The sequence below is a fragment of the Equus quagga genome, chromosome 17 (assembly GCF_021613505.1).
Source record: "Equus quagga isolate Etosha38 chromosome 17, UCLA_HA_Equagga_1.0, whole genome shotgun sequence".
In the NCBI taxonomy this organism is placed as follows: Eukaryota; Metazoa; Chordata; class Mammalia; order Perissodactyla; family Equidae; genus Equus; species Equus quagga.
In genome coordinates, this window is record NC_060283.1 from 5,420,339 (window position 1) to 5,442,651 (window position 22,313).

At 39.2% G+C, this 22,313-nt stretch overlaps 1 protein-coding gene across 2 annotated transcripts in view; it reads right to left on the reverse strand.

The window, feature by feature from the left end:
* The window catches only part of KDM2A (lysine demethylase 2A), an 89,645-nt gene that overhangs the window by 22,306 nt on the left and 45,026 nt on the right, over positions 1-22,313 (reverse strand). Inside the window, exons 3-12 of one of the 2 annotated variants that reach the window (XM_046642729.1) lie at positions 21,271-21,409; positions 19,744-19,822; positions 19,263-19,309; positions 15,629-15,807; positions 11,034-11,140; positions 10,575-10,668; positions 9,277-9,430; positions 8,317-8,432; positions 4,117-4,243; positions 1,358-1,752 (exon numbers count right to left, since the gene is read on the reverse strand). In XM_046642729.1, the coding sequence (XP_046498685.1) occupies positions 1,358-1,752; positions 4,117-4,243; positions 8,317-8,432; positions 9,277-9,430; positions 10,575-10,668; positions 11,034-11,140; positions 15,629-15,807; positions 19,263-19,309; positions 19,744-19,822; positions 21,271-21,409 (1,437 nt within the window). Of the gene's footprint in view, positions 1-1,357; positions 1,753-4,116; positions 4,244-8,316; positions 8,433-9,276; positions 9,431-10,574; positions 10,669-11,033; positions 11,141-15,628; positions 15,808-19,262; positions 19,310-19,743; positions 19,823-20,719; positions 20,858-21,270; positions 21,410-22,313 lie in introns of those variants that run through there. The other variant, XM_046642730.1, reaches the window with a different exon arrangement.

A 22,313-nucleotide genomic window follows, 5' to 3' on the forward strand; every position in this document is an offset into this window, starting at 1 on the left:
TGAAGCAGAGCGTGCGAACTTAACCACTACGCCACTGGGCTGGCAGGAATTCTCTCCTGAGGTGGCTGGCAGAAGGTAGGGAGCACCTCAGCTGTTTAGTGGTGGCCGAGGAAAAACCTGAACCAGAAATCAGGGATGGAAAAGACGTACTATGAGATACTAGCCCACTTTCCTTAAGGTCACATAAAATTATTGCCTCTGAATTCTTCTGTGGCTTAAAATAATCTGTATGATAGGTTCTAAAAATAACACATTACAAATTGAGAACTTGCTTTCTAATACTCATACCCAATGCCCTGCACCCAAAACATAGTTCCAAACACTGACTTAAAAAGAAAATTGTTGGGCTGGTCCAGTGGCACAGCGGTTAAGTGCGCACGTTCTGCTTCGGTGGCCCGGGGTTCGCCAGTTCGGATCCCGGGTGCGGACATGGTGCCACTTGGCAAAAGCCATGCTGTGGTAGGCGTCCCACATATAAAGTAGAGGAAGATGGGCACGGATGTTAGCTCAGGGCCAGTCTTCCTCAGCAGAAAGAGGAGGATTGGTGGTAGATGTTAGCTCAGGGCTAATCTTCCTCAAAAAAAGAAAGAAAGAAAACTGTTATTCCCAGCTTCATGCTTTTTGGTGCTCATATTAAAGGTTACTTATGAGGAAAGACATAAAAGAACTTTGTCCAGTTCAGATAGCTCAAATTTGGATTCCTTAAAAATAAACTCATTTCCTTGAGAGAGATCCATGAGGGGTGGGCTAGGCTTTCAATATTACTACCGCTGGGAGACCTCTCGAAAAAGAAGAAAAATATACAATGTGAAGAAATTTGAGATAGCAGTAAGATAGATTATGTTTAAAATGATAATTTTCTCACAAGTTGCCCCAATGTTTTCAAGTTTTAATACTAGATAAATCTGAAACTAAATATGTTAAACCTACTCAACATATCCAACATAGAACAATTTCTTTCTTCTCAATCTGCTTGGGGTAAGACTGCTAGAGATTGTTACCAGCCACTTATGTTCTAACACAGGCCTCTTCATCCAAGGGTAACTTCTTTAAAGTAACAGTTCTTAACACAAATACTTTCTCAGGCTCTCCTTTATTTTTAGGGGCAGCCTGAAATCTGTGTTTTTAGGACTAAATTTAAGTCCTAACGGAACATACAAATGTTAGTATTTTCATAACAGGGACCTGACCTCACTTAAGGAAGTGAAACACTGCGTGGCACACACACGCACACACGCACATATCAACTTCTCTCTGGCTGAACCAGAGATTATCCAAAATTCCTGTACTTTCTCTCTCAGAATCCAGAAACTGCCCTAGCCAGATCAGTAGGTCACATAATATGACCAGCGCTTACCTTTACATCAGCGATGAGAGCATCTTCATCTTCTATCCCTGTGGGGACACATTTCTTGTGCAGTGGCAGAGACTCCAACTTATCTACAAGGCAGCGAAGGCCTTCAAGCTCAAAATGGGTCAGATGCACCTGCCTGTCCTTTCGGGGGCTACACTGCGGGTCCCACACTTGGCCATTGTGGGAGCCGCGGCTGGAGTCAGAGGGTGAGCCCCCAGACAAGGTTTTCTTCAGGCCTGGAAGGCTGCGGCAGGTTTGGCCCGGTCCGTCATAGTCCAGGCTGACCCCATTGGCCACAGGGCTAGTGAGGACGGAGCGCCTGCTGCTCAAGCGTCGGGGTTCTCGATCCACTGCTTCCTCATCCCCATTTCCAGATTCCAAACCATTTAACTCCAAATCTGTCAGGATGAAGCAAACATGAAGTAAGAACATGCCACTTGGCCATGCGATCAATGAGACAAATAGGTAGCATGGGAGGGGCTTTGAGGTTATAAATGAAGTCCTTACATTTTAAAAATGGTCTCTCTCCTTATTCCAACCCATTTGTCTGCTATTGAAAATCACAGTTATAGGTCAAAACAGGATCCTGAGCTAGCAGGACAACTGAGGTAAAAAGTCAATTGGATTTCGAAAAGACTGAGAAGGGCCCAGTCTTTGAACTGTGTGCTAGAAATAAGGTACCTGTGATAACAGCTATAAATTAACTTCAAGTTCAAACTTAAATTTGGGATTATGATTTCATTGTCTTTTTAAAAAGTAGACAGGGGCTGGTCCTGTGAGCGAGTGGTTAAGTTCACGTACTCTGCTTCAGCGGCCTGTGGTTTCGCCAGTTCCAATCCTGGGCGCAGACATGGCATCACTCGTCAGGCCATGTTGAGGCGGCATCCCACATAGCACAACCAGAGGCACTCACAACTAGAATATACAACTATGTACTGGGGGGCTTTGGGGAGAAGAAAGAAAATTTCAAAAAAAGAAGATTGGCAACAGTTGCTAGCTCAGGCGCCAATCTTTTAAAAAAAAAAAAAGTTGACACTATACATGGCCAGCCTTGTGGCCTAGTGGTTAAGTTTGGTGTGCTCCGCTTTAGCAGCCTGGGGTTCACAGGTTTAGATCCCAGGTGTGGACCTACACCACTCATCAGCCATGCTATGGTGGCAACCCACATAAAATAGAGGGAGATAAGCAGAGATGTTAGCTCAGGACTAATCTTCTTCAAGCCAAAAAAAAAAGAGGAAGATCAGCAACAGATGTTAGCTCAGGGCTGATCTTCCTCAGCAAAAAAAAAAAAAAAAAGTAGACCGTATAAAGCACATATATTAAAAAAGCAGTTTTGGTCATAAAACTAAGTTTTGAAATTAAAATCCCGGCAACATGGCTAACAAACTGAATATTATGATTTTTTTTTTTTTTTTGAGGAAGATTAGCCCTGAGCTAACACCTGCCATCAATCCTCCTCTGTTTGCTGAGGAAGACTGGCCGTGAGCTAACATCCATGCCCATCTTCCTCTACTTTATATGTGGGACACCTGCCACAGTATGGCTTGACAAGCAATGTGTAGGTATGCACTCAGGATCCAAAGCAGCGAACTCTAGGCTGCCGAAGTGGCATGTGCAAACTTAACTGCTGCACCACTGGGCTGGCTCCAAACTGAATATGTTTTAAAAGGAAGATTCTAATAGTCAAAACAAATTGAAAATAAAAGTTTTAATGAAAGAAGAATTTTTAAATGTTCGCTGGCCTTTAATTATGAAAGTAAGATGTTTACTATTAATAATTTAGAAAATACAGGAAGGTGCAAAAAATAAGTCATCCCTTATCCCTCCACCTGTGGATAAAAACTCAACAGGGTGATACATTTTCTTTCCATCTTTTTCTATGTATATGTGTATGACTATGATTAGATGCATTTTTAAATGAAATTGAAATCATGCTGTATAGACAATTCCGTATTCTGCTTTCACATATTGGGTGAGCATTTTTTATTTTCAAATGAGAAAATAAACTATCCTCAGCAGAAAATGCTAAAGCAAAAAATATCTGGCTTGGATTGAAGACTCCATGAGACATGTGACCACAGGATATTACAGTGTTGACTCCTCTGCACTTTAAGACACGGAACAACCCAAAAATGTATAGCTGAAACTATCCTGCCATCTAATAAAACACCTCTCTTGATAGAAGTTGAGGAAACAGTAAAGCACAGAGGTTACAAATATAGATTTTAGAGCCTTACCAATCTGGGTCAAGCTACAGCTTTTCCACTTGTTAACTCTAAGATCATGAACAATGTTTTCAATCTCCTTGAACCTTAATATTCCTATCACATATAAAATGAGAATAATAATACCTACCTCACAGGTATTAATAAGAACTTAATGTATGTGAACTGCTTAGTAAGGTGCCTAGAATATAGTAAGAGTTCTTGTGATGATACACTCCTAGTTTTTATTGTGCCAAAAACCATTCTTTACACAATAAGACATTTTAGACAACTGATCATCTTTCTTGAGGAGCTAAGTACTAACAACAACTCAAAGATGAGATCCAGAGTATTTCATTCAGCCTACTAATTCACATCTGGGTTGGAGATCAGCTGTAACTAGTGTTCACTCCAATGAATGAATGTGGTACTTCCACGTAGGTAAGTAAAAAGACAAAAAGTAAAAACAAAACTATTGAGCAACAGCCTACTGAATATTCCCGAATATTCCTCAGTCCTGCAGGGTGTCTTGAAAGTTCATGCAGGCAGAACACTTACCCATGCTGAGGGACTCTTTCTGAAATTCCTTAGTTAGGTGAGAGCGGTTGGTTATACAGTACACGTAACGCTCTAACACGTACCAACACATCTCATAGTAGAACGGATAGCGGAACTTATTTGGAACCTGCACAGAAACAAAATAATGAGAAAAGCAAGGCGATAACAATTTTCAAGGAAAGAGAAAAAGACAAACTGAATCACTACAAATAATTAACCCAAGAAAAACTCTCTCTAGTTGACCTGCAAACCTCAGTTGGCATTTGGAGCAAGAATTTAAGTGTATCTGTCAATCCAGAAAACGCTGGTGTTGGGAAACAATCACTAAAGATAAAAGGTACTCCGAAATACCATTAAGAACCACCAAGAAGTTGTCTTGGTTGAGTGGGAAAGCATCAAAAAGAAGTTTTGAGACAGAGAATAAAATGTTAGACTAAGACATAATATAATTGAGAAAACTGTTTTAGCGTTCTTCAGATACAAAGGCATGGCAAACCCCCTTGCCTTTACTATAGTTTTACCCTGAATCATCAGCCCAGGGAAGAAAGAATCTAATGGAAAAACAGGACATGACATGAAGTTACATGTTTTCATAATGTCCTTACAGATATGAAAGTATAACTAGAGATTCATCCTCAAACTTTGTCCAGTTCAGGACATGAGACTGAGTACTTTCCCCATGATCAACTCTCAGTTTGCCTGTTTCACACTTCATAGTTTGCCAAGGTGGTATGTCCACAAGTCAGATTACTGTTCCACGTGGCCTAATTAGTCTCTTTAGTTTTTTCCATTCTCCCCAAAAGGAGCATGAAATTATTCCAGCTGAATAATAATAAAAAGAATTGCCTTTTAGATCTACCATAGTCAAGGAAAAGGCAAATCAACATGGATTAAAATCAGTGAGGAAGACCAACAATGGGAACTATCCTAAACATATTTTGCTGTCGTCTTTTAGAGAGGCCATCTTTCAAAAGGATAAACCAAATGATACTTTTAAGACTGTTTTGAATATGCAACTCCTGAGAATGTTCCCATCTCCTTTTCAAAGCTCCATGTCAGGTAGTCCTCCTGAATCAAAACATCCAGATGGGAGTCCCTTCACCAGGTCACAGGGCATCACTGTGGAATGAGGTCACTTTCCTCATCACAAGGCAGGAAAGGCATGTACTTTTCATCAGCTTTCCAACGCAGATGAGCCAGGTTCTGAATCTGGGTCTCTTACATGGTTAACAACTAGAAGAGGTTTCTCCTCCCTTATTTAAAAGTCAAATTAATTTACTTCTGGTAAGGTGTGGGGGGACCAGAGAGACAAGAATTAACAATGCTTGGTTCCCCCAAATTAAATATAATACACTGGGCCTATCTGCTCGCCTTTTAAGCATATTAACACTTTTCTGGAAAGGTCTTTATTAAAAGTTCAGGACAACCCAAAATTCTAAAGTCCCCTGGGACTCTGTTAAGAGCTGACTAATACTGACAGGAAAAAAAAAAAAAAGGAAAAGAAAAGAAAATATAAAATAGCGCATTAAACTTGATTTTTTTACTTGGAACTCATCAGACTGTATTAATAACAGCCAAGATATCATACACCCAACCTGTCTCCTTACATTTTACCTATGCTGCCAGACACTACTGAGCATACCAATTTTTAAGAGTGTTAGAATTTTTTGAAACAAAAATTTAAAATCCTTATTAGAAAATTATTGAGCCTTTAAGCACTATCAGTAGAATAATTATCAACACAAGTTTAAACAGTGTATTTCTATACTAGCATGGCAAAAGTAACTAAAACATTGTCTTAAACTCACAACACACTTTATATTTCTTTTGTAAAGCATCCTCTATACATTCTCTTTTAAATTAAACTTGATAAATCTATAGAGATTCGTAACATGTTCAACAGATGCCTGATTGGTATTGGCACATAAAACATTGCTGTAGAAAGCAATAAAAAAACCACTCTGTGTACATATGTAGGGGACCCAATGCAACTTTATAGAAACACAGAAGGGTTCCTTATTTGGAATGAAAGAATTAAGCCATATTTAGGAAAAATGAAACAATATGATGGTTAGATACTGTAACTTGACACTTTCTGATAAAGTCTAGGAAAAGTAGATAAATTGAGATCAGTTATTGCCATTTTAAGTCTGCAGGAAACTTTTCATGCAGAGATAAGGTACTCATTTTACCTATGCTCCTGAATATATTTTCTCTTTCTTCCTTCAAACTGAGCAACCAATTAAACCAGGGATATAATAGTAATTTTTAGCCAAAAAAAAGGGGAACGCTTTCTAAAAACTAATTTTCAGACTGAATCTTACCGCAGGTAGGTGCTATTACCTGTTAGAATAATTCTGAGTTAAATAAAAGTAGTATTTTACTATGAAATTGTCATTTTTCTCTTTTGAAATATTTTAGCTATTTTTATTATTACAACTTCAAACTTACTAAACTACTTACTGTCTTTTGTAGTTTCATTACTCTTAACAAGCAAAAATTCACTTTTATAAAACATTTAAAAACCTCTGCGTCCTCTCAGTTCTACCAATAGGGCAATCTCTGTAACTCCAACATCGATCTTATGTATAAGATCATTGCTAGCTCTTAATCAAAATAAATGTTTCAAAATAGGCACCAAAATGGTTAACTGACCATGTTCACAGTAAATAGGTCAATGACCATTCCTTCTAAAGTTGTGAATTCTTCACTAATTACTATTTTTTACGTTTTCTTTTTTTTTAAGATTGGCAGCTGAGCTAACAACTGTTGCCAATCTTCTTTTTTTTTTTCCTTTCTGCTTTTTCTCCCCAAATCCCCTCAGCACACAGTTGTATATTTTAGTTGTGGGTCCTTCTAGTTGTGGCACATGGGACACCGCCTCAGCATGGCCTCACAAGCGGTGCCATGTCTGTGGCCAGGATCCAAACCAGTGAAACCCTGGGCCGCCGCAGCAGAGCATGCAAACTTAACCACTCAGGCACAGGGCCGGTCCCCCTATTTTTTCGTTTTGAAAACTTTCAAATCCACCAAAAAGTTTCAAAAGCAGTACCACAAACACTGCTAGAGAGTCATCAGCTATTGATCTTTCCCTACATTTGCTAATCTCTATCCATATACACTGCTATTGTTTTGCTGAACTACTTGAGGGCAAGTTGTGAACATCACATCCCCCAAATGCTCTATACTCTAATTGCTGTTTAATGCCAATACCATTTATACTTTAATCGTACATAACTCAGCCCTTACCAACTAGGGTTCTAAAGAATTAAGCCCTACTTCCCTGAGGCACCAGTCAGCCAGCAAACAGCAGCTAGTGAATTTGGTCTGCTGCCTATTTTTGTTAGGCTTGCGAGCCTTACATTTTTAATGTGTTTTTCACATTTTTAAATCCAAATTTTTCATCCAAAGAAAATTAAATAGCTGGATAAAAACCTAAGAGAGGATTTTGTGACACAGGAAAATTATGTGAAATCTAAATTTCGGTGTCCATAAATAAAATTTTATTTGAGCCATGCTCATCTGTTTAAGTATTTCACTCTACGAGGTGGAATTAAGTACTTGTGACAGATACTGTATGGCCCACGAAGCCTAAAATACTTACTACCTAGTTCCTTACAGAAGTTGTTTGCCAACTCTTGCCTTAAGGCATTTGCTGCATATAACCAACTTTTTTCCTACAGTACATCCAGAACAGTATCAGCTATGTACCATCCTAGGGAAAACTGAGAAAATAAGACACACAAATCATTTTATACAGGGCTTATTTCTCTCATGGAACTCCAGTTGAGAAAGGCAATATACACATTTATATATTAAAGTATAATAATTTGAATATTAGGTAGCAATCAGAGTAAAGATACACAAGTTTTTAAAGTGGTGAATCTTGAGTTGATAAATCCCATTACACCAAATTATTCTAAGAGCATAAAAATGAAACACATGGTTCAAGAGATTACCAAATGTCCTTCTCTAGCCCTATAAACATCCAAAACACCAACAACCTCAAAGAACTGGAGTCCCCCAAACCAGGCAAGCAGATCTTAAAATTTTTTTCTTGGTGTTCCTGAAATCTGAACACTGCATTTTAATTCAAAGACAAATTGAAGTTTTGAGACAAACTATTAACAAATCTCTTATAACATGTGTCTTAAATGGAGTAAATCTATTCACATCCAATTGTTACAGAGAATTACTTACCCGTGTCCGATCTTCAATGTTGTATATTTTTAACTGCATGGGGATATTGAAGCTATGCAAAAAATTGCCTCCAAACACTAATGTGTCTGTAGGAGTATACACAGCATGAATCCAGCCTAGAAGAAAGGGAAAGGAGGGCAGTGGCTGTAAGCACACATTGTAATATGGCTCTCTCAGATAACTAGTACAAGACTCCTACATTACACTTTTTACTCTGATTCTGCCTCTCAGCCACTGGTCAAGTTCCTTAATCTCTTGCAGCCTCAACATCCTCTGCAAAACCAGGACAAATCATACTTTATATGGTTGTTGGTAAGCATTAAATGAGAAAACCTATGTGAAGTGTTTAGCATATAACAAACTTTTAATAAACACTGCTCCCATTTATTGGAGCAGCTACTATGAACCAGGCTCAGTACAAGAGAATTTACATTTTCATTTACTCCACACAATAAAATGAGACAAGGATTTTAAATGTTTGACCAGAGTGGTATTAGCAGGTAAATGCAGAGTCAGGATTCCAATACAGGTCTGTGACTCCAAAATCTGTGCTCCAAGTACTTATTGTGGAACTAGTGACCTGATCAAAGATATTTCTGACGCAGCACTCTAGCCTTCACAGCCATCCCTTAGAAGAGGAGGTAGTTGTTTTTTGGGGGTTTTTTGAGGAAGATCAGCCCTGAGCTAACATCTGCCACCAATCCTCCTCTTTTTGCTGAGGAAGACTGGCCCTGAGCTAACATCCATGCCCATCTTCCTCTACTTTATATGTGGGACGCCTGCGACAGCATGGCTTGCCAAGCAGTGCCATGACCACACCTGGGATTCGGACCCACAAACCCTGGGCTGCCGAAGGGGAATGTGCGCACTTAACCGCTGTGCCACCGGGCCGGTCCCTCCTTTTTCCTTAAGAAAAGAAAGCGGCTAGAGCAGAAAATCCACTTTCCCCACCTTCCTTACCTGAGGGAATGACGAAGGTATAGCCCTGCTTGAGTTCAATGCGCTGGCAATCTGACACCCGGTCACCCAGAAAGATGTCTCCCTGTTTCCCTGACAGCAGCCAATTCTCGTACAGCTCCAGGTTGTGGGCTGTAGGGGGGATGAGCCAGAAGACCTGTGAGTTAAAAAACTTCAGTCTGTTAACAGCCATTGACATGATCCAGTCGTCTCCCTCAACTGACAAACAGGTACAAAGTTAAGACCAACAGGGAGAAGAGAGGCAAGCAACTTTCCCAGCCTGTGGAACTTGACCATTTGGGAAATTCTAGAGGCCTCAAGGAGGGAGATCTTTTTTGTCCTTTACTTGATGAAACAACATTAGGACTTCCCTGGGGTTTGGCTGTAGAAGCTGGACCCCATCCAGGACTCAGAGAGAAGAAGGGCATTCGGCTTGTTGCCTAGGCAGTCCCTTATTCCCCCTGGCTGTCTGGCCTCTAGTCCTAAGAAGCGCAGTTAGTTAGGTACAATATCTTCAAGAGACAGGCTTGGGTTGCTTTGCTCCAAGGGAGTAACCAAGACCAAAAGGACAAAACTTAAGACAGCATTTCAATGGATCCAAAGTAAACAAGATGACTTTGGATTTGGAGGTATAGCTGCTCTGGATTAGGACCTCACATTTTAAAAGCATTATCTGTTTCCACTCCTGCTCTATTTTTCTCTCACAAATGCATTCACTTCCAATGAAGGAAAAAAGGGTAACAATAAGAGTATAATACTATAAATCTCTGATAGTAATTCTAGATTTGCATTTTCACACAGCACTCAGAAATACTCTGACAAGCTAGAATACAGTTCTTTATGAATGAGGACAATCTTTCAAAGTTTACTGACATCTTCAGAGAAGACTTAAAGACTTCCTGTGGCCACGTTTCAGATCAATGCCTGCACTCGGGGAAAGGTGATGTGGATTCTAATCTGCTGACTTTATGTGACTCTATGCAAAATGTGTGTTCCCTTCCACTACTTTATTATACTTCCACATCGAGAAATTATCTTGTCCTCCAAAACCACTTCCTTGCCTTCACTTGGAGAATTCTGCGTTGGGAATCCAGAAACAGGACTGTTGAGGTTTACTAAGTACTGTGTCAATACTGGTGTAACGATAGTGGACTAAATGAATACTAATTCACATTGAACTTTAGGCCAAGAAGGTCAACTTAATCTCCTGATAGATTCATTTCCAGGGGCTATGAAGCATACATGAATGAAGTCATAAAACCAGCTTCAGATTCCAACCCCCATGACAGCTTTGATCGTACCTTTCCCCCTTGATGAATGTGATACCAAACAGAGGTACCACCAAAGTCCACATGAAAGTCAGTATAGCAGCCTCGAACACTCATTAGACAGTACCTGACCCAAAAAAAGCAGCAGCATTAGTGCACTGACAAGGAAAAGAGGACCTGCTCCACCGCAATGCCACAGTCTCCCCTGCTATACTCCCTCTATCTTCCACCTAATCAACTCCCAGTCAGTGCTAGGAATGCAATTTCAAGTCATCACCTTACCCGAAAGACATATTTTTTTCTTTAACTATGTGATCATGGGCTATGGTACTGTTACATACACTCTTCCCTTTGGAATTGTAAAGTCTACTCTAAATAATTAATCTTTTTGATCTTTAGGACATGGAGCAAGGCTCCTAAGGGACAAACCATTCCTTGCTATCACTTCGGTCTCCCATAGCACACTGAGGAAAATGCGCGTAAGCCACTTACTTCTGCACTTTAGGGTACTGCATCTCCAAGATGGCATTTGTTGATTCAGTCTGACTTTCCTTCAAATGCCTTGGCCACATGTTGTCTACCCAGTCAATGAAATCCACCTTTAAAAAGGAGGAGGAAATGCTGAGGCTTCAAAGGAAGGGTTGGGATTAAAGAGAATTTTCAAGTTAAGAATAACAGAATTTCTCAAAATATACACTGAAAGACTACAATTTAATTATTAGCAAACTAAAACAATCTGCTGGTGAATCTTAGAGTCAATAGGCAACCATTCTAGAAATAATTATTCATTGAAAATAAAGACTAATGGTTCCATCAACATGATCGTAAAGACAGCACTAATCAAAATGAAGTCATTAGGGGCCAGCCCCATGGCCAAGTGGTTAAGTTCGAGCGCTCTGCCTTCGGCGGCCCGGGGTTTCACCGGTTCAGATCCTGGGCATGGACATGGCACCGCTCATCAGGCCACATTGAGGCGGCATCCCACATGCCACAACTAGAAGGACTCACAACTAAAAATATACAACTATGTTCTGGAGGGATTGGGGGAGAAAAAGCAGGGAGGAAAAAAAAAAAATGAAGTCATTAAACAACACAGTAGTATCCAACCAAGCCCTCTCTTCTGTGTCAGTATTGGTATAATCAGTTGCATATTTTTTGATCCAATAAAAGGTACTGTCTGGAAGATACCTGCAAACTTACCAAAAGATATAACACTGTTAGAGGAGCTAAGGTACCAAAAGTTTGAAAGAAAAGAAAAATCCAGTAGGGATTTGTAGCAATGTGCTATAGAATCTACTACTAGGTTAGGAATCAGAAGTACCAGGTCTGTCGTGTCTTCCTGAGATCATATGTAAGCCCCTGGAACTCATCTGTAAAATGAGGATAATTACCTCAAAGGGATATTGTGAAGATTACATGTTAAGTACATGTTAAAACTTTTTGAAATAATGTTATCAGAGTCTAGGAATCTGTTTTAAATAATACGTGCTGAAAGAAATAAGAAGCAAAAGCAGCAGAACTTATTTGAACACTTCACACTGAACTGTAACGTGTCCTGTACCTTCAAATGTGTGCACACAACCACTGAACTCCAAGAAACAGTCTCAGGTAGACAAAGTGTGAGCCAAACAACCACGAATCCAGCACAGTACTGACACTGCTAGCATCTAACTTACGGTTGTAAAAAATATGTATCTAGTAAGTTTTATAAAAACATCTATATATTTGATTATTTATTTCCCTTACAATACAAACCTAGACAAATGCATACAATCAGTGCCTAACGATAAGAGGCAGGTGTCTAGTGGACACCTAGATGTAAACGGTGGAAGAACGTTTGGAAGGGATCACCAATAACACACAAGTTGAAACAAGCATGACAAGGAGCAAATGGAGGTTAACTTGCTGCTCCATTTCAAAGAATCTCTGCTCAGGGAGCCAACTTTTAACCAACCATCCACTGGGCCTAGAACCCTGAATGAGTCCCAGATTCCTCTCTTTCCCTCAAACAAAATCTACTTTCAGTTCTCTTAACGTAGTGGCATCTCCCACCTCCTTGTATTGTCCCCTGGAAAGCCTTTAACAGAATAACACCTAACTGTACTTACTCAATACACTATAAGCTCTTATGTCTGGACAGAGAGAGCAAGGGTTAGGAACATGAGTATTTTTTATCAAGTGTTCATTCAGAGAAAGCTGAATTACTCTGGTCAGAATTTCTCACCTGCAGCAACAAATCACTCATTCTGGCCTCCCTTTATTTGGTATTATTAGGTATCATCTGACTACCAAGAGAGTATTGTAGAAAGGTGTTCATACCTTTCCTCTTAGGTAATCTTTAGGCTCTGGACAGGTCTTTTACTAAATGGCCTGATCCATATAAGGGCAAGTCTCTTAGTAGGGTAATCACCAGTTTCTACCTGTCCTGCACCAATACTAGGGCCAGAGTGGCATTGGCCTAGGACCAAATTTATTCAGACACTGCAAAAACAGCTCATGGCCCTCCTTGAACTCATTTCCCCATCACCAAACAAATGAGCACATTCTATCTGTTGCTAATTTTTTTTAATCTACCTCTCAGTTCTGCTGGAATGACAGCAATGAATGCTCTCTCTCTTCTCACCAGAGAACCCCACTTTATGCTAGCACCCACAGTGGCATTTACACGTACTCTCCTTGTACCTGCTTTCACACGTACTATTCCTTCCACCTGGAATTCTAGTCTTCCTTCTCTTTGTCTTATTATTTCCTTCATGTCAAGCTTAGGGATCACTTCCTCTAAAGAGCTTCCCCCAATTTAGGTCAGGTGGGTCCTTCCTTCTGGCCCTCACGACACTCTCTATTTATCCACTTCTGAAGCACATATATAAATGCCTATTTTCTGGTCTTTCTTTCCCATGAGACTCTAAGCATTTTGAGGACAAGAATGATCTTATTTTCCACAGTACCTCCAGCATACAGCACAGCGTTCAGCATGTGGTAGGCACTTCAACTAATAAGATAACTCTGAAGGTGTGGAGATCAGAGTGAACAAGAGATTATGTAGCTCATGTAAAAGATTATTACACAAATGAACACATTTGCCAAAACTCATTAAAATGTACACTTCAAATGAATACACTTTATTGCACGTCAATTGTACCTAAATAAGGTTGGTTTTTAAAAAAGCAATACTGAGATATATTAGCAAAGACCTAGATAAATGGAGAAATGTACCACGGGGAAAAATACCTCAATAAATAAATAAATAATATCCCAGCAAAATAATTACTGCTTAGATAGCAAGATCATTAAAAGTTTGCTTGCTTTTAGGAGATGACCTTGGGAATAGCTCACTCAATCTTTCTGGCCATGTTTTAGGTCCCTAAAAGATACTAGTGCATTGTCCTCTGCCCTCCAGAAAAGTCCTATTTCTAAGCCTTTCCATGGATTCTACTCCTCCTTCATTTAACGGTGCACGATTTTTCTAATTTTTATAAAACGATGTAGCATTTTTATCATTAAAACTAGGGACAAAATGAACAAATTAAGGATATTACAAAGAAGGCTTCACGTGTGAATAACACATTTCTAATTTAAGAATGAAAAGTAAAATCCAGGTCAAGTTTTACTTTTATGGCTATAATCATAGTATTTTTAAATTGAAATTCTATAAGAATTAAGCAACACATTCATAAATAATGTTATCGTGATTCTTACATCCCCCTTTTAATAAATTCTTTAAGTGGACCTGTTTGGCTAATGACAAGGCTAAATTCTAACCACCTGTCTTTCTGTGTTTCCACATAACCAAATAAATGATAATATAAAAAGAAGTTTTGTCACTAGATCTAGGAGGGAAAAAATTTTCTTAACGAGAAATTTTATATTTAGTTGTAGGATCTCCAGTAACAAGCAATGGCAAAATTATACTGTCTCTTCAGATAACAGTGAAACATTGAGAAGATTTTCCTGTTGGTCTGTACATATCAATGTGTTAGTAATAATAATGCAATTTACTAGTAAGCTGAAGGTATACACACATTAAATAATGGTAATATAAGCAATTACTACATTTCAACTTTGAAAATCAAAAGGTCTAATTAGGATCATTTAAGTGGAGATAGGACAAAATACTGAGACCTTGACTTTAAAAAAGGATTTAGAACGTTCCAAGTTCTGTTGTTCCAGGTGGAATACCTGACTCAAGAGAGTTCTGAGTCAGGATTTAAATGAATAAATATGGTCCAAAAATGACTAGGTATATTTCAAAAGTGAAATCAATCCCCCTCAGGGAAATAAGTGTTCTCAATGTCTGTAGACAACCACTATTTTGCAAAGAGATAGGTTAAATCAGTACCTACCTTCAGGAAAGCTAAGAATCAAAACTAACTTTCCCTTAGGACGGGCAGTCAATTTACTGTTATTCGTCATAGAGTAGAATCTACTCAAGAAACCATCTCATAAAAGGATCACCTGGCTCTAAACCAGTTTTCCCCCAAGTTTCTCAGCAAGTTTAAACCTACAGGACAGAAATTAGGCAAACTTCCTACTGACAGTTCTTGTAAGAATGAATTTTAAGCCTCTTCTCCATTATATGCAAAGGCCTTGTTTTAGGTCTCTAAAAGATACTAGTGCTTTGTCCTCTGCCCTCTAAAAAATTCCTATTAAGTTACTGGTGATGCAAATCAGAATGGTCACTCCCTATATGAAGTGATTTGCAGAAGTGATGAACTTTCTTTTTTTTTTTTTTTTAAAGATTTTATTTTTCCTTCTTCTCCCCAAACACCCCCGGTACATAGTTGTATATTTTTAGTTGTGGGTCCTTCTAGTTGTGGCATGTGGGACACCGTCTCAGCATGGCTTGATGAGCAGTGCCGTGTCCACACCCAGGATCCGAACTGGCAAAACCCTGGGCCGCCGAAGCAGAGCGCGCGAACTTAACCACTCGGCCACACGGCCGGCCCTGAACTTTCTAAAAATACAAGTTATTCTTGTCAAATTGCCTTGTTCATCTTCGTCTTGGTATATACAAAGAGTTATAAATTCTCCTAATACACAAACAACCCTCTTGGTGACGACAATATGGAGAAAATGATTAGACTAACCGTGGAGGGCCTCTGCACCATGTTCTCCAGCCTAGTGTGGCTAAACTCTAGGCTGATGACATTATAGAGTTTTTCTCGCTCCTCCTCTGGGGTCTCATAGTAGCGTGTCCACTGAGCCATGGTCATTTCAATGCCTTTCTGTGTGTTCACATCCATGACATCGACCATGCGACGACTCCCTGCCATGAAAGATGCATCAATTAACACTACTGAGCCACTAATTTCCTTAAATACATCAAGAATATAAAAAACAGGTGACAGGAAACAAGCTAGCCTTTCTTATTTAGGCTATTTAGTAACAGACAAGGAGATAGTTGTCACCTGAGATTGAGAATCAACAGACCATCAAATCACAGAGAATGGGAAAGACAATGGGCAATATTATAAACAACAATCACTCCCTATGGCATATTTACTACAGGGTCAGTCATTGAATCTTATATTCAATATCTCACTCAATCCTAACAATTCTAAATGCTAAGTACTAATCTCCATTTCACAGATGGAGAAAATAGGTGTTAGGTAACTTGCAGGGCAAAGCAAGACAAGAACTCAGGCAGCCCAACTCTAAAGTCAAGGCTCTCATCCACTGAGCTACACTGCTTTGCTGCAGGTTTGAAGATCGACCTCATCTATCCCACAATTTAAATAAAGGACCCATTAGATAGTGAGTACTGAATTAAATTGGAATCTGTCCATTCTTTTGTTTAAAAGGGTTATTTCACAAACCTCAAGTATTTTTAATGCAAACCTCCCCTTTTCATTCATTCCACAAATATTTACTGAATGATAAAGACACCATGATGGACACAAAGATCTTTATCTGAGTCTCAACCAACTATAAGAACTAAAACGAAAGGCAGAATGCCACAAGAGGTAGTATAAAATAGCAGGGGGAGAAAACAACAGCTTTAAAGCAAGAGACCCAAGTTTAAACCTCAGCTCGAATACTACTTAGGCAAGCTATTTAACTTCTCTGAACCTTAATATTTTCTTCTATAACTTGGGAATAATATTGCCCTGTGGGTCACTGTGAAGATTTAGTCAATGAAGTAAAACGTTTAACAGAAAGCAGGTGCTCAATTAAACAGTAGTAAAAATAAAGGGAAAATATCTTTCTTTTAACTAGACTGACCAGAGAAGACTTTTAGGAAAAGAGGGAGAAGAGACATTTGAGTTGGCCCTTAAAGAATAAACAGAATTTCAACAAGAAAGATTCAACAGAGAGAGTTCCAAGCAGAGGCAACAGCATAAAAGATATGCAAAGGCAGTAACGCTAAAACGTTAAGCTAATGGTGGTCAAAGAAGAGAGAAAAAGAATAAAAAGTTGCTGTTGTAACATTAAGACTATTGTTCAAATTGTAAGAAACTAACAAATATCTACTATATACATCCATCTATCTATCTATCTATCTATCTATCTATCTATCTATCTATCTATCCCTACTTGATGGATATACGAAGCAGTATTAAGACCTGGTCCCCTGCCTTCAAGGAGGTTACAGTCTAGTTAGAGATAACAGGCAAGAAAACAAGAAATACGGCCACAATGACGTAGATATGGCAGAATACACATCAAAATACAACTGATAATGTAAGGCAATGGACTGAACCTACCCTTCGTATTTTGGAAGAAAATGCAAATGCTAAATCAAAACTGTCCTGAAATATCACTTCATACCCACTAGGATGGCCATAATTAAAACAACAAAAAAAGAAAATAATAAGGGCTGGTAAGGGTGTAGAGAAACTGGAACCCTCAGATTTTGCTGGTAGGAATGTAAAATGGTGCAAAGCTGCTATGGAAAAGAGTTTGGTGGTTCCTCAATAAATTAAAAGACAGAATGACCATATGACCCAGCAATTTCCATTCCTAGGTATACATCCAAAAGCATCAAAATCAGGTGTTCAAACAAAAATTTGTACATGTTCTTAGCAGCTATACTTATAATAGTCATAAAACAGAATGAAACACTGTTATATGCCACAACATAGATAAACCTCGAAAACATTACACTAAGTGAAAGAAGCAAGACATAAAAGGCCACATAAGTCTATGATGGGATCCAGAAGTGTGTATATATATTTTTTTTGGCAGAGCAAGATAAGCCCTGAGCTAATATCTGTGTCAATCTTCTTCCACTTCATATCTGGGTTGCCACCACAGCATGGCTGATGAGTGGTGTAGGTCTGTGCCCGGGATCTGAACCCGCGAGCCTGGGCTGCTGAAGTGGAGTGCCACCACACTCAACCACTACACCACGGGGCCGGCCCCCAGAAATCTATATTTTTAATAAGTATCCCAGATAATTCTGATGCAGGTCATTTGTGGACCACAGACCATAAGAATTCCTGACCAACAGAGAAAAGCTATGGTGGTCCGTTAACTTATGGATCCAAGGAATTACTATCCTGGAGGCCCATTAGGAAAAGAAGTCAAATGATGGACCAATAAGTACTCAAGTAGGTTTTCTAAGGCCCCCTGCAAGAGCCCTGCCTTGTGAAGAATGGGAATGCATTTTAATTAGTCAACAGATTTATTGAGCACCTACTATACTCTAGAGGTAGTAGGTGCTAGATACTAGGAATACATAGTGACAAGCAGATGGCCGGAATCTAACACAAAAGAAGTGAGAGAGTGAAAAATAGAGAACTTTCCTTTACTTGGGGTATCTGTGACTTGCACCTCTTGGATAAACAGAAGAGTTTGCCAGATGTCTAAAAACGGCCCTCAAGTGGCCAAGAGACTGTACTGCAACACTTAATTTTCAACGTGTCCTCTACGCTTCAGCATAGAGGACAAAACATAATAGAAGTTGCAGTGTTAGGAGGAAGAATCAGAAAACTCCTTTTGTTTCATGTCCTGTTAGAAACATTTCCAAAAGATTTTAATCCACTTTAGTGCCTTATCATGTACAGGAGAGTGATCATCTCTGAATTCCTAAGGATCCTGGCGTGTTTCACAACACTGAACACCAATGGTCTGCAGAAAAGTGACCTGAACCTTTACTGATCCCAGTAAGTTTTCTTCTTTAATTACATTGATCTAATTTGCTTTATTTTCCTAAATTTTGAATATAATAAAATACAAATCCGATTAAAGACTCAAGTTTAAACCGTCACTGATGAAGAGAAATTTTCATGTATCTACTTCTCAGCTTAGAAAACTGAAACCTTGGCCAAACCATCAAATGTAGCATTGGTGGAAATTTCTTGGAAATTTCTCTACTGCTTCTAAGGGAAGAAGAGAATCACAGATATGAATGAAGCAGCATTCTTGGCTCAGAGATAGAAAATTTCACTTTCCTGGGTAGGCTGCCCTGGAAGGCAGGTTCTTCACGGAGAGGATGGATGCACAGTGATAAAAATGGTAGCTAGGAAAGAAGCAGAGGTTGAAACGTTCTCTGTCTAATGAGTACTAAATGAGGAAACTTTTTAACTCCCTTTGAGAAAATTCTCAATTGCTAATGAAATAGTAGTTTCTAATCAAGAAACTACTTCAAGTAGTACATACTATAATCAAATATATACTTCAATGTTCCTAAGCCTCAAATCTCAGTCAGAGATTTAGGACTCAGTCCTAAGTTTTAAATCTTTGCCTCAAAGACACAAAGGTCACAAGCTTAATACTTACCCACACACATTTTGACATCATTCACAGTAAAGTCTGGATCTGGCATCCTATGAAACAAACACCAGTAAGCGTAAATTGGAAGCACTTCTCTAGTCAGTGTGAGTTTTTTCTTAAAGTACTAAGAACTCCTCATCGAGGAACATCAATCTTCATATTTAGATTTAAAAATGTTTTTTAAATATAAATGATTACATGTGTACATCGTATGTATATAATACGAAAAAAGAATATACAACAAAATGTTAACAGTGATTATTATCTCAGGGCGGTAGATTTCAGGAGATTTTAAATTTATTTTCTTTTTAACTCATCTATATTTTCTCATTTACCTGTAACAATCATGAATTGTTTTTGTAACAAAAGAATAAAAATACACACTTTTAAAACTAAACGGAAAATTATTTTCTATCATCACTGATTTGGGTTATGGGGGTAACATGGCCATTTTGCAACCACATCCAATCAGGCTGAGAACACTTACTTTATTCCAAGTCCATCAGAATTCTTGAAAATCAGAGGGTCTCTTAAGCCACCCCGCTGGATATACTCTACATTAAAATCTGTCACCATAGGAAAACAATTGTTAGAAAGGCAAGAGGTATAGCTGGAAAAAGATAAAAGGACCATAAAATGATCCTAAGTAATAAGGTAGAGATGGTGTTTGCTATTTCTGTGTAAACAGTTTGCTCTATTAGACAATACATGCTTGTCTCAAGAAGCATCTCTTAGGACATAGGGAAAGCACACTGAGAAGAAGGGCTCAAGGGGTTTGCTAAGTCTATATTTCCACAGTAAATTCAGAATTTAACTAACGGGAATAGTACTATTAATAAGTCATCTCACAAATTCTAAGCAGAAAATTATCATCACCCTGCCTCTTAGCCAAAAAAATTTAATTCTGTCCACTACAATACATATCATGACATCCTCATCATTTTGCCACGGAGGAAAGCTGCATGGTACACGTGGAATCCCACCTCTGTTTTGGTGGGGCAAGTACATGCATAAAAGGATTTTTATTGTACTATTCTTCTTCTTTTTTTTTTTTTTTTTTGAGGAAGATTAGCCCTGAGCTAACTACTGCCAAATCCTCCTCTTTTTGCTGAGGAAGCCTGGCCCTGAGCTAACGTCCATGCCCATCTTCCTCAACTTTATATGTGGGATGCCTACCACAGCATGGCGTGCCAACCGGTGCCATGTCCGCACCCGGGATCCGAACTGGCGAACCGCAGGCCACTGAGAAGCAGAACGTGCGCATTTAACTGCTGCGCCACCAGGCCAGCCCCATATTGTACTATTCTTAATTAAACCCAAACCAAGGGATGGGAGAAGAAGGAAGAGGCCTTTAGGGAAAAGCTCCAACAACATTTTGTTGTTGTTACTGCCATTGAGTTGATCGTAATCCCTGTGCACAGTAGAGCTGAACCCTGTCCAGTCTTTTTGAGCCATCCTCTCACCTTCCGGCGCTAGATCAGACAATGATCCACCGCTATTCATAGGGTTTTCATGGCCAATTTTTCAGAAGTGGGTGGCCAGGTCCTTCTTCTCAGTCTTAGTGTGGAAGCTCCTCTAAAACCTGTCCACCATGGGTGACTCTGCTGGTATGAAATACCAGTAGCGTAGCTTTCAGCATCACAGCAACACGCAGCTGCCACAGTATGTCAACCGACAGATGGGTGGTATGGTCCCTGACCAGGAAACGAACCTGGGTCACAATGGTGAGAGTGCCAAATCTTAACCACTAGACCACCAGGGCTGGCTCCCACAATGCTCCTGCTTTAATAAATGCTTGCTTCTTCTCACGTAGCAGAGAATGACTCACAGGGTGGAAGGATTGGGGGTGGGGTGTGTGCATGAGAGGCATTGTGTAATAAGAGAAAATAAAGGTAAACAGCATCATAGCATTGACAGGCAGTATTTTAGCTGCACAGATGCTGAGTCCACAGTTGCCAGTGTCTAAAATTTCCTATATCAAGGGGCTTCAGGTCCGAATCAAAATGATACTGACCTTTTCCTTCCATAAAAGTAACAAAGTTTGCATTATATTTGTTGGTGTGGAGTTTCTCTTCCAAGTCAAAAGTTCTTTTCCCTTCAATTTCATCATCTGAAATGCCATCATCTTCATAGCGTCGTCGCATGGTACCACGCTGGGGAGAGAGGGACATAAGGATGAGATGACGTATTTTTTCATGCCTATCTAAAAGTGGTCACAGTTTCCCCTACATGTGCAAAGTGCTACTTTCAACTTCAGTTGCTATATCAAGCATCAATTTTACGTGTCTCATGGATCTTTCTGTCAACTAAAGGTCAGCTAATATTCTCAGAATGAACAGAATATAACAAAATTTTAATGAGCCACTGGGTTCCCTGCTTGTGAATTTTACCTCTGCTAACTCTTTGAACCTAGAGATATAAATTTACAATAAAAACATGACCAAATAGGGTCTACTAAACATTTTGTCTATCATTGCTTATCAGAGTGAGGAAAAACTGTCTATACAGACATTTCAGGCCAGAATACAAAATACAATTTTTTCATAGGGAAAAGCTGTATCTAGATTAGCTTTCTAAAACAACCTTCAAAAACAGACTAAAACATTTGAAGTAATGAAGCAAAAACTCTTTTACATCAGTTATAGGAAGAAAGTTAACCTAAACAGCATTACAAACAGCAGACCATCAATATCTACCTTTAAGGATAATGTCTCCCCAAGAAGATACACAATTGGCCAATAAGCACACGAAAAGATGCTCAATATCATTAGCCATCAGGGAAAATGCAAATTAAAACCACAATGAGATACCACTTCATAGCCACTAGGATGGCTATTATCAAAAAGGTGGACAATAACAAGTACTGGTGAGAATGTGGAGAAACTGGAACCCTCATACACTGCTGTGGGAATGCAAAATGGTGCAGCCACTTTGGAGAATAGGTGGCAGATCCTCAAAAAAAAAAACAGTTGTCATATGATCCAGCAATTCTACTCCTAAGTATATATCCAAAAGAATTAAAAACACATGTCCACACAAAAACCTGTACATGGATGT